Source organism: Suncus etruscus, chromosome 16 (assembly GCF_024139225.1).
Source record: "Suncus etruscus isolate mSunEtr1 chromosome 16, mSunEtr1.pri.cur, whole genome shotgun sequence".
Lineage (NCBI taxonomy): Eukaryota > Metazoa > Chordata > Mammalia > Eulipotyphla > Soricidae > Suncus > Suncus etruscus.
This window is the reverse complement of record NC_064863.1, coordinates 63,127,036-63,140,548: the sequence shown is the minus strand read 5'-3', so window position 1 is coordinate 63,140,548 and position 13,513 is coordinate 63,127,036. Positions and strand designations below refer to the sequence as shown.

Here is a 13,513-nt window from a genome sequence, read left to right as displayed (position 1 = left end):
CATATCACAAGCCAAATGTTAAGAAGGTAGTATTATCAAACTTTTCTTGACAAGTGTTTTGAAAGGAAAAAAAGTTGTTTTTGTTTTGGGGCCATACCCATCAATGCTCAGGGATTACTTTTGGCTCAGCACTGACATATAACTCGTGGTGGAATTGGGGAACCATATGGGATGCCAGGGTCCAAACAAGATCAGCCAGGTGCAAGGTAAATGCCCTACTTGCTATACTATCTGCCTGTGCCTTATCAAATTGGTTTTTTAATTTTCAATGTGTCTAACTTTTTCTCTGCATTTGCCTCTATATTTTAGTCCAAAGTAAAAAGAGTTTTTGAGATAATATTTTAAAGGTCACAGAACAATTTTTTATTTTTTCATTGACTATTAATTTTGCTTTGCCCAGTTTCTGCTTGTATAGTCATTTCTATAATCCTGCAATATTGTACAAGGCAAGAATTGCAAGTGTTGCAAATGCCTAAATTTTCTTTCCTAAATTTCATTATAAATATGTCATTTAAATGTTTTTTCTTATAACATGGCAGGATAATAGCTAGTCTTCTTTGTTTTAAAACCATTTTCAGGATCATGATATAATGTTGAAAGACCCCTTTCTCCTAACAAAACAAAACAAATACTAGGGCATTATCTACCTGGCAGCGGTAACTGAACTAATATACCACTGACTCTTGGATCCATGTTCAATTGATCAGTAATATCCAAAAGTTCTTCTTGAAGAACATCCTTGGGTTTTAGAATAATCTCACTATAGATTCCTGGAAGAAAGAACAAACACAGAAAATCACTCCACTAATAAAGATACCATATGTCATAGATGGTAACCCACCATAAGGAAAGGCCTTTCTACAAAATTATGGTGAATGCACCATCAGGAGGAATTTCTCAGATAATTTAAATATGTTCTTTTGATTCACATGCATTCCTTGGCATGGTAGACTCTGTGACAAGATACAATTATGTGTGATAAGCTGCTGTTAGTGTATTTGAAGAATAAAATACTAATTCCACCACCACCATCATTATTAGGTCAATTCTGACAGTGAATTAGCCAAGTTTATTATATGATTAAAGCATATGCAACAAAAGTGAGCCCTTTATACATGAAATGTTCCGTACACATCTTACCATAGTATCTGAAATCATGCTGAATTGAGTCTCTAAGAAATATAAGGAAGAGTAAGAAAAAATTATGTTTTGGTATGTAATCAATAATAATAATGTTATTTAAATAGCATTTACCTGATGACTATCTTTCAAAATTGTCTTATTTTGAAATATAATCTGAAATAAGATTTAGTAACAAGTATTACTCAAACACATCCTCACCTACAGAAGAGGCAGCTGTGATCTTCTTCCTGACATATGTATGACTTGCAGGGTTATCTCCCACTAAAATGATACTGAGGTGAGGTCTTCTGTTCCCAAGGGAAACCCAGGATTCCACCCCTCGCTGTATCTCCTTTTGTATTTGCTTGGCCATTTCAGTTCCTGAGATAATAATGGCATCATGTCTATGAAAAATAAAAGAGCAAACTGTAATTAATAGTGGAAACTCAATAACATCAATTTAACATGAGTAAGCTAAACATCTATGATTTTTCATATAATCAACAAAGTTTGCATTTTTTCAAATGTATCTGATGTCCATTTTCTAGGTTTATAAATACAATTATATTTTTATAAATATTCTATTTTTTCATTTATTATAATCTGTGCATTTTATATATTCATTTGTAATAATCATATCATATAGTATACATATATTATAAAACCACACAGAGAAGAGGCAGATGAGCACAATAAAGTTGACCGTGTTGGAAAATGAGTTCTTCAGTTAAATTCTGCTTTTGAGACTTTACTAACTTGTCACTAAAAATTTGATAGATTTGAAGAGTGTAGTTCATGGTAAATTTAGTGTACTAATCTTTATTATAGAACTATTTTATATAGCTCTATTAAGGTATAGTTAGTATAAACTTATGCAAAATATAAAATTAAATGCTTGGACATGTCTTTAACTTTCAAAGGATATTGTCTTATTTCAAGTTATACTAACTACAATTATATATGCATGCCTTGTATGAATATATGCTTTCATTTCCTCTGGACAAATAACTCTGAGTATAATGGCTATATCATATGGTAGGTTATTTTAAATTTATAAAAAAATTTCCTTTCCAAAGAAGTTATACTACCTTACTCACTTACAAATAGTCTCATTTACTCCAGATATACTATCACTTGGCAATATCAACTATTTACATTTTAGGCATTCTAATGCCTTTATGATGGTATCCCATTAAAAGATGATGATTAACATTCATGATTGTTTTTACTTCTACCTAACTTGTTTGATTAATTGTATAATTTAATCTTGCATATTTGATTATTAAATTATTTCATTTTATATTGTTTGTCTTATTGTACTTTTAATAACATGGATACAACAGTGCTAACATTTATGCTTTTAGTATTCAAAATTACTGTGTCTCCACCACCATTAGAGTGCCAAGACCTTCTTTTTTTTAGGTGTTGTTGTGTTTTGACATTTTGTAATATATTTTATATGTAAAGCTTTTATCATAAATGTGATTTAAAATAGTTTCTTTCCATCTATATTTCAATCACTTCCCTTTATGACTCTTTTCTGTGTCTAAGAAACTCTTGTTGAATTCAAGTCACAAGGTTTGCATTGGTTTCGAGAAGTTTTATGGGTTTAGTTTACATGTTCAGTTCTAATTTTTAATTTTGTTTTATTTTATTTAAGTAGCTGTATTATAATTTTCAGTTATGTATTTCGAAATATATGTGTATATACCACATTAAGTTCACACCCACCTAAAGTTTTCTATTCTTCACCATGATTTTTCACTTTATCTCATCTACATATATGTATATTTCTGCACATGTATATTTCATGTCTCAGTTGATGTACAAATATGCAGTATCTTGCTAGGGTATGCTGTCAGAAATAAAATCACTTAATTATAGGTGCATGTGTGTGCTTACAATTAATGGCAATTTAATTTTCAAAGTTTCACTAAATCTCCATCAATTATATTTATATGTTGAGTATAAGTTAGAGTTTTCTTATCAGATATTTTAGTTATTTTGGATAAAAACTTAGTATAAAATGCAGCCATTGTTGCTTCTGGACTTTTGTAACTTTCCATTTAGGTCCACACTAAGCAGTGCTCAAGGATCCTTCCTGGCCATGCTCAGCAGAACATATGCAGTGCTGGGGAACAAACTAGAATCCACAGCATGCAATATAAGTCCCCTACACTGTGTCATCTCTTCAGGCCACTTTTATATATGTATATATTTTGGCCATACCTGGTAGTGCTCACTCCTGGCTTACTCCTGGCTCTACACTCAGATCATTCCTGATAAGCTTAGGGATCATATTAGGTGTCAGTGATTTGAACTCAGGCAAGCACCCTACCCATTGTATTGTCATTCTGGCCACTCCAGCCCATTTTTTTCTCTTAAGAAAACCTCCATTTCTAACAAAGATGTCACAAAGCACAAAAAGGCACGCAATTAATGTAATAAAATGGCTAAAAAAATTGCCGTTGAAGACCTCTTTAGGCTAGATCTAAAAGTCCCAATGTTTTATTAGAAGAGCTAAAGTGGTACTGCTGAGATCCTATTAGATTCCATCATTTTAAGTTTCATGAGTCTCAAGTCAGAATTCTAGATATCAGTAACTTTGTCATCTGGTTCAATACCAATAAGAAGTCAGCTACTTCAATATATGGAAGCCTATGAAGCATATGTTCTCAAAACTTCATGGTACGGTACACACTATCTATACTGTATGAACACAAGTTACAATTTTCCATAAATTTTCCAGAATAACAGAATACCACTAGTTGTAGCCAACAAAAATAAAGGATAATCTATAAATAAAGGAACAAATAGTTGCTTTATTTGGTGAAATACATGTAACAAATATTTTAAACTAGTAATAAAAACTATTGTGATGAAACTCATTAAAATTAAAATGAAGGTTTATGAAAATGATAAAGGTCTAGAATATGGCTCACTGATAGAGCACGCACTTTGCATGTGGAGGACCTGGTTTAATACCTGGCACTAGAAAAAAAAACATATAATTTTAAAATATGTATTAGTCTAAAAAGCCTACCATTGCATCTGGTTTGCTATCTGTTGAAAACTGTTAATCAACAAATAAACCTGAAAGTGTTTCAGAATGGAAACTTTTAGTTAACATAATTACTAAAATCAAAGCTTACAGAAATTACACTTTCCAACACAAGGGAAAAGCTAAAGCAAAGTCATTGCCCAAACAAACATACAGAAAAAGTACCATTTATTGTTAAGTTTGGGGGCTTTTTTTTTTTTTTTTGATATTTGGGCTACATCCTGGTGCTCACAGCGATCACTCCTACCAGTGCTTAAGAAACCAAGTGAGTGGGTGCTGAGGACTGAACACCACACACAGGCAAAATATTGCTCCAGCCCAAGAAAAAGCACTTTTTTTTTTTAATTTGTAAGTCAAAGTGTGTCTCCCAATACATTTGAATCCCATTCCCTGTTACCAAGTGAGTAGGATATTATTTGGAAAGACTGTTTGAAGATGATTTAAATCTAAGATGAGGTCCTACTGCAAAAGAGCACAGCTTCTGTTCTTATGAGAAGAGCCACTGACAGAATATCTGAGAGAAGGTACAAGTGATGACAGAGGAAAACGTCATGACCAGAAGCAGGAACTGCCAGCAGAAAGAAGATTGGATAATATAGCTCCTGGCTCATTGATTTTGAACTACTAGGCTACAAGTCAGGATTAATTTTTTTGTTTTAAGATATTGTCTGTGCTACTTTATGATGAGCTTAAGAAATGAATCTATCAGGGCCAGAGAGATAGCATGAATGTAGGGCATTTGCCTTACATTCAGTAGGACTGTGGTTCAAATCCCAGCATCCCATATGGTCCCCCATGCCTGCCAGGGGCGATTTCTGAGTGCAGAGCCAGGAGTAACCCCTGAGCACTGCCGGGTGTGACCCCCCCATAAAATAACAAAAAATGGAATTAATCCATATCTCTCTCTCTATATATATCATATAATCAATGTAAAATATCCCAGTTGATGGAGAAAATATTTTATAATATTGCATAATTGCAACATATTTCACTTATCTAAATCTAGCAAAATATTTTAAAAGTATGATTTAAAACAAGTATAAGGCAATGGCTTTTTAAGGATTTGCACAGAACTTAATTTAAAAATTAATATTTAATTAGGCTATTTTTAAGAAAATTATCAGTATAAAGATACTAAGGAAAGATAGGGCCAAAAAACCAATTCAAGTACAATGAAATTGGCATGCTATTCTCCACCAATAGGGATCTTTTAAATTTAGATTGTAGTAAAGATTCATTTCTGTGTTTGCAAGAAACATAAACTGAGAAAGACATCATTGTATTCATGTATGAAAGATGAAGGAATCATATATATTAGTAGAAAGGGTACTACTATTTTGACCAACCCAGTAAATTTTGAGTAAGAGGAGACATTAGAACTGGGGACAAAATTCAGAGAGCTGGAACACATGTTTTGCTGAGGAAACCCCGTCTGGATGTAAACTCCAAAGCACAGGAGATATTAAAGTAGTTAAAATTTCATATTGGAATATTGACTTATAACTGTATTAAAATTGATAATGACTATTCTTATACATTAAACAGATGAACATTTCATATTAGTTTCTTATGATAAATTTTGTGCTACATAATAAAGTTATTCTAAAAAGGTACATAGCACACCTCTGAAAATATTTTAAGCTTTAATATCTTCACATAATAGTTCACAAAATAGTGACTTGCATACTTAGCAATATAGTTCTATATGTAGGTCTCAAGTTTAATTACAACTTTAATTAGAGCTGCAATAAATTATTACTTGATCTGTAAATGAAAAGTTCTAATACGAACAATAGCAATTAAATATACTTTGGAGATGTTAATATATTTGGGGCTTGTGCTTTGTCTTAGAAAACTTGGAGATTATGACATAAAATGATAAAAGGAAAACTCAAAGAAATCAGGAAAAAATATGTATGTCAGAAATAAAATTGCCAGTACTATGAAACTTTTTAAAGAGTACACTGTGACTATTAAGTTTATGATCATTTTTGAAACATTTCATTTTACATCCTTACATGAAATAATTTTATCAAAATTGCAAAAACAATTTTCATAAGTCGAAAAAACAACTTCTCAGTATGATTATGTTAAATCACATAAATCAATATCCTTTACTAACTTTGAAAATGGTTATTGATTTAACACTAGCCTAGCTGCAAGAATTTAAATGCTATTGGCAGTGACCCTTAAAGAAAAGTAAAGCTTCCCCAAAAGCTGGTTTCTAGTATTCAACTTGTGAAAAAAGGTACTATCAAAAGAAAAAATAAAATAAAAACATGTAAAGATGCTCAGGATATCAAGTTAGTTTATGAAAATTAGTACTTAAGGTAGAATGATTTAAATCAGGATCTGTAAAAAAAAAAATCCCTATTGGAGGATACCTCAAATATGCTTTGAGCTTGGCTTTGCAATAGGCTAAAAGATTCAAGACTTGCTTTTCAAGTTTCTATCCTTCCTGAAACACGTTTCCTTCTTGTATCTAGGGCTCTTTGCTTACTTACTTGTTCCTTAGTTGCTCATTCAACTTGTGTTTTCTCGTAAACATTCTTGAACATGTTTACCTTTCCCTCTTCCCCAATCTTTCTAAGTAAGTTTCATTCAATAAAAACTTTCTTGCTTTATAAAATAAAATATTTTTCAATAGACTGCTCATAATCCAATAACATTTTGATTTCTAAACTCATCACACATTATGTAAGAATTTAATTACTAAGAAATATTTTCACGTCAAGAAACAAGCTATAACAAATAAAAGGGCTTTTTTAATTTCTTTTATTTTTTTCTTCAAAACAAAAAAATGTAATTTATTTTTATTTTTTTGTTTAAAATTTTTGGGGTCACACCCAGCAATGATCAAGTTATTCATGACTCTGCATTCAGATACTCCTGGGGGTGCTTTGAGAATCATATAGGATGCTAAGGGAATCAATCTCCAGGTACCTTATCCGTTATCTCTCCAGCCCTCCAAAGATCTAATTCTTATAACAAAAGAGAAACAACAAATTAAAAAAATATTCTAAGTGACTTTTCAAAAAAGATGCCTTTCAACAGATGAATGTCTAAAGAAACAGTGGTACATATGAACAATGGAATATTATGCAGCTGTCAGGAGAGATGAAGTCATGAAACTTTCCTATACATGGATATACATGGAATCTATCATGCTGAGTAAAATAAGTCAGAGGGAGAGAGAGATGCAGAATAGTCTCACTCATCTATGGGTTTTAAGAAAAATAAAAGTCATTTTTGCAACAATCCTCAGAGACAAAGAGAGGAGGACTGGAATTTCCAGCTCACTTCATGAAGCTCACCACAAAGAGTGGTGAGTGCAGTTATAGAAATAACTACAGTGAGAACTACCATAACCATGTGAATAAATGAGGGAACTGGAAAGCCTGTCTAGAGTACAGGTGGGGGTGGGGTGGGATGGAGGGAGATTTGGGACACTGGTGGTGGGAATGTTGCACTGGTGAAGGGGAGTGTTCTTTACATGACTGAAACCTAATCACAATCATATTTGTAATCAAGACGTTTAAATAAAGATATTATTTTAAAAAAAGTGTACCTTTGAAATTCTGCCCAACACTATTTCTCAAATTTTCACTTAAAATATTCTGCTTAAAAAATGTTTTATCATTATATGTGTAACCATAAATATATATACTTTTAATAATCAAAAATACTTTTTCCATTTTCCCATCTGGCTCTATATAGCTCAGAAATGAATCATAATGCTGTAGATTTCAAACAGCAAATTTTGAGTAAAGAGTTTATCATACTCAAAGACAGTAATTCAGTATATAGACTATTCTAAGTGTAACTCTTAACACTAAGATTCAAATTTCAAGTCAAGAGTGATCATGTCAGATTAAAATCGCATTCACTGTGAAGAACTAGACAGCCAGTGTGTCACTCTAGATTTTAAAAAGATGACTGAGGCTGGGGACAAGTGGGGAGGTAGACAGTGGCGACCTCTGGAAGATGGGATCTCTTCTCTCTGCTGGTCCTAAAAGAGAAAAGAGACACCAATAAGCATCAACACACTGTCCATATTCCTCCCAGCCCCAAGACCGGCCAGTCTGCTGGTGTTTCTCAGTCTTTAAGAGACCTCACCCTCCAGATACAGCATTGTGTATGTGGGGTTCACCAAACACAAACCCTGTGACCTCAGTGCTGCTTTTAAAAAAGAAAAATTATAAAAAGAGAGGCCAAGAAATAGGTCAGTGGGAAAAATGATAGCCTTGTATCTTGATGAACCCGATTTGAATCCTTAGAACCACATACGTTTTTCTAAAGATGACCAGGAGTGATCCCTGGGTGTAGCCAGTGTGTTTCCCCAAAATCTATAAAATAGTATTAGCTAATTTCATACAGTGATCTATATCAAATGGGGATGGAAACAATTGAGTAGGTAATACTTATCTATATTAAGAACAGCTTCCCAAAAGTTCAAAATTTCCCTATTTTAAAGTTAAAAAGATCATTAAATGATTTTTTGATAAAGCTCTAAAGCTTTATCGAGTGATAAAGCTGTCCCCAAATTAGCAGTGTTTTACAGCACCGAGCTTCACTAAATGATGTTTTAAAGTTATAAAAAATATCCATGATTCATTGTGTGTGTGTTGTGTGTATGTGTGTGTGCGCGTACGTGTGCGCACGCAATGCAAAATGCTACAACCATAAAATTGTAACTCAAACTGCAGATAGTCCCATTTCCACAGACCTGAAGTGGTGCTGATTATGACCAAGAGAAAGAAAATGCACAATTTGGGGGGAAAATTATCTGCATACTGGGGGTGGGGCCTAAACTCAAAACATAATGTCCTAACAGAGGAACTATAGTGGTATAAAAGGATCTATAGTAGGCAAAGTCCTCAATTTTGCAACACAAAGAGAGTCCCACAGATTATCCTTTTCCTTGGAAACTTACTGGCAGAATATTTTTCAGACACTGGAACTGATTCCAGTTACTTTCTCACATATCCTAGTGATAAAGAAGTCCAGCTAACTAGAAATTTTAAACTCTATAGTAAGTATTTCATAATTTTTAAGACTAAACTCAAATATATATTTAATACGGAGTTAATTTTTGGGTTTTGTTTGTTGTTGTTAATTGATTTTGGCTTTTAGGCCACACCTAGGGATGCTCAGGGGTTACCCTGGCTCTACACTCTGGAATCAAGTCTGCCAGGTGATATGCTGCAAGGACCATATGAGATGCTCGGAACTGAACCCAGGTCAAGCACTTGCAAGGCAAACGCACTACCCCTGCGCTATCTTACTTTAACCCAACAAGCAGATAACTTAAAGTAAATAAGCAGTAGCTATGTTTCCCCATTAGGGCACATTACTCATTACATCCAGATACTGTGCTGGGCCTGGGGGAAAACAACAGCAGGACAAAATTAAAGTCTATGGCCACAGAAAACAGCAACGAAAGCGCATAACTGAAGTCTCTTCTAGACTCCTTAGTTCTAGGTCTAAGTACTATGATTTTCGCTCTCGGATTTGTCTGCAAGAGAGACAAGAGAAACGGGGGCAATGGAAACAACCCATTGCAACATACAGAACACAACCATGCTTGCAACACAGATACAAATTGCCAGCCAACAATAGAATCCAAAAGAAAGCAACAATTCACACACTGATCAGTACAATTTTAGATTGAAGATTTTCCAGGGAGCAACATAGAGTCAACAAAATGAAACAATCTAACCGAAGTCATGATTACAAGGTGCTTTTAAAGCCAAGTAAGACTGCTTGAAAGTCAACAATAAATTCGACGAGTCAAATACCAGTCAACCGCTTGGACAAAGCCCACTTCTTTGTTTACGAAACACACACACACACACACACACACACACACAATCTTCGCAACTTGGACACACAGCGCTTTTATGGCAACCGTCCAATATACGTTGAGTTTTCCTAAATCACACAATAGCATGTCCGCAGCCCTGCAACGATGCAACTAAGCACAAAGTGCAGGGAGCCTAGAGGCGAGCACTACTCCCAAGGGGCCAGGCTCGAGACCCACGCGATCTGCCAGGAGCCTCGCCCTGAACCCCATCAGGCCCGGTGCCACCCCAGCCTTGGGCGCGCGCGTCCAGCAGAGCCAGCGGAGACGTCACACCCAGGGGCGCCCGCGCCCCTGCAGACCGCGCTAGGGAAGGAGCTCGTACCGCACGCCGCTGTTCCGAAAGCCCCGAAGGGCTCGTCCCACGGCTCCAGGAGCCCCAAAACGCGGCGAGGCGCTCCCGCCTAGAGCCGACACTCGGCCTACAAGGTAGCCGAGCAGGGACCAGCCACGGATCGGTAGCGCCATGGACTCGGATCCCAGGATTGCGCAAGGGCCCTCGCAGAAGCGCTGCAGGCCCGGCTCCGCCCCAAGTGAAGGCGGGTGTGCCCGTCCCACCAGTAGCGGGGTTCTGGGGCTCCGGTCAGGGGCGGAGCCAGGCTCGAACTCCTTGTCCCCTGGCCAAGACTGGACAGTGCTAGCAAGAGGGGCCTGTGGATCTCCGACAAGCGAGGGGCCGAAGGAACAATTGGGCGGCCTGGAAGCGGAGCCAAGACGGTGGCACTGTGTTCTGGGCAACAAGCACCAAGTTTTGGGAGGTTCCAAGCTAGAACTTTGTGCCCAGGCTTGGGGACTGTCCTAGCAGGCACTCCTCTGACCTTGTCTCAGCGAGCCCTAGGAGAGGGGTTTGAAATTATCAGTTCGTTCATGTATATCCCCATCCAGAATTTACAAAGCTATGTGGAAGCAGTTACTGATTCTTTTTGTGTCTCACTCCTTTCTTTGGTGTGACCTTGGGAGATCAGGAGCTGGTGCAAAACCTGAGTGTAAAGAGAAAGAAAAGGACCTAACTTGTGAACAGGGCCTGGATCTTAAAATTTCTGTAACTACTTTTGAAGGGAAAATAAATGATCATTGGTTGTCATTTTTTGTAACTCTGTGTTCAAACCTAGGAACCTGCATTGGCAGTAGTAAAAAAATTAAAAAAAAAAAAATGCCTGCTCCCTTTAAAAGAAGGCCTGAGAGTTTACCTTGCAAGTGGCAGACCCAGGTTTGATCCCTGGCATTCCATAAGGTCCACTGAGCCCATCTAGATGGAGTGATTCCTGAGTGCAGAGCCAAGAGTATCTCCTGAGCATTGCAAGGTGTGATTCAAAAATAAAATAAGAGTCTAAATAAGGTCTGGAATATTAATACAGTGTGCAGGGCACTTGCCTTACACAAAGCTGATCCATGCTTCTCCCAACGCCCCACTTCTGGACCCCTGAGTCATACCCGAAGTGATCCCTGAATGCAAAGCCAGGAGTAAACCCTGAAAAGCTTTGGGTATGGGCCCAAAGGAAGTAAACTAAATAAAAAAAAAAAACAAAAACAAAAACAAAAACAAAAACAAAAAAAAACAGACTGATCATTATTCATTATATATATCATTATTCATTATGCTAATATATGTGATGATCAGATAAAATGAGGAACTTAATTTGGGGCCGGAGCCGTGGCACAAAGGGTAAGGCATCTGCCTTGCCCACACTAGCCTAAGACTGATCACGGTTAGATCCCCTGGCGTCTCATATGGTCCCGAAAGCCAGAAGCCATTTCTGAGTGCACAGCCAGGAGTAACCCCTGAACGTCACCGGGTGTGGCCCAAAAACAAAACAAAACAAAACAAAACAAAAAATAAGACTTAATTATATGAACTAATCTTTCTCTAAAACCAAATTGCATCTGTGAATACTGTTAAGCACAATTTTTCTTTTTCTTTTTCTCAACACAACTTTTCTTAAAAAGAAATCCTGTTCTCTAAAATCACACTGTCAGTAATTGTGCTGTTTAAAATCATATCAAGGACTCCCATGGGACTCAGTGGCAGAATGAATGTCCTTAATGTAAAACCTTGGGTTCCAGACTCTGCATTGAGAAACAAAAATCTTATAGTAAGAATGAAATATTTTAATTTTACTCTCAACCTCAGTCAAGTTGACACTAAGAAATACTTTCTTTCTAAACTCTGTACTGAAATTCCTATTTTTGATAATATTGGACATAATAATATTGGACTTCCTATTTCTGATAATATTGGACATTTGCTTTTGTTAATTGCAAAGAAATAAAGTTGGAGCTATCTGGCTTTGAATGGTTCAAAGTATTGCTTCACTTAAATCTCCTCAAGTTGTATGCTTCCGTTTCCTGTAAATAACATATAACTTCCAAGGCTTTCTTAAGTCTTGAGTTCCTTTATTTTGCATTTTCTCTCAATATATAAAGAACCAGTGTGTGTGTGTGTGTGTGTGTGTGTGTGTGTGTGTGTGTGTGTGTGTGTGTGTGTGTGTTATGCTTACCCATGCATGCGTGAGTGCAAACCACCAGGTGTGACCTTTTCCCAAATTAAGAATGGACCAATTCTGGAGGCAATTGAATCCTTTGTATCTTTGTGTATTTTTTACAGCATGGTGTGGGATTAAAAATAATGATTGTTGTTTTTATAAAATCAATTAAGTAAATCACTTTCTATAGACTTAGTTTTGTTCCTCCTGAAGTTCATATATTGATGTTTGAAGCATGGCTTTGTTTGCTTATTTTGGGGTTTTTTTTGGGGGGGGGCACACTCAGCACTAATTAGGGTTTACTCCTGGCTCTACCCAATAATCATGACTGGCAGAATTTAGAGACTTGTATATTCTCTAAGATGCCAAGGAAGAAATCTAGGTCAAGCACCCTATCTAGTGTGCTAGCTCATCAGCCCTAGGAGCTTGGCTAGTTAATGTATCTAAGTTAAAAGGAGAAGGTTAGGTTCATCTTGATCTACTTTAGCTCTTATTCTTATGAGAAAATAAAATGAGAGCACATTTATATATACTAAAACACCTCATTTATATATACTTAGGAGATGGTAATATATAAACTGATGAAGATAGTCTCAGAATAAACTGTTAGATATATAGACATCTATATATATATATTTAGTTAGAAAACTGACAATCTAAGGAGAGGTGCAGAAAAGACGCATAGGGATCTTTAATTACTAATTACAGGAATGCTGTAATTTATCTGTCTCTTCTGCAAGAAGACAGTCTAGAGACTTTTGCATTAGCTTTACCAGGTCCCTTTGAACTGTAAAAACATAACCAGATTAGATTAGCATAGATAGGCAACTGTGTGTTAATATTTGCCCTTTGTTCACTGTTTACTGCCTCTAAAAACTAGATACTGTACTTAGTTCACCCAAGTCTAATCTCAACTATAAACTACCCCTAGGAACACCTTGATCTTAAAGTTTTCACGTCCAGAAGTAGGATAAAATTCATTTTCTG

At 36.0% G+C, this 13,513-nt stretch overlaps 1 protein-coding gene across 2 annotated transcripts in view; it reads right to left on the bottom strand.

Moving 5' to 3' along the window:
- Positions 1-10,546, bottom strand: part of MTHFD2L (methylenetetrahydrofolate dehydrogenase (NADP+ dependent) 2 like) — a 110,912-nt gene extending 100,366 nt beyond the window's left edge. Inside the window, exons 1-3 of one of the 2 annotated variants that reach the window (XM_049789919.1) lie at positions 10,369-10,546; positions 1,342-1,526; positions 648-770 (exon numbers count right to left, since the gene is read on the bottom strand). In XM_049789919.1, the coding sequence (XP_049645876.1) occupies positions 648-770; positions 1,342-1,526; positions 10,369-10,511 (451 nt within the window). In that variant the 5' untranslated portion in view covers positions 10,512-10,546. Of the gene's footprint in view, positions 1-647; positions 771-1,341; positions 1,527-8,069; positions 8,193-10,368 lie in introns of those variants that run through there. The other variant, XM_049789920.1, reaches the window with a different exon arrangement.
- Positions 10,547-13,513: the final 2,967 nt, after the last annotated feature.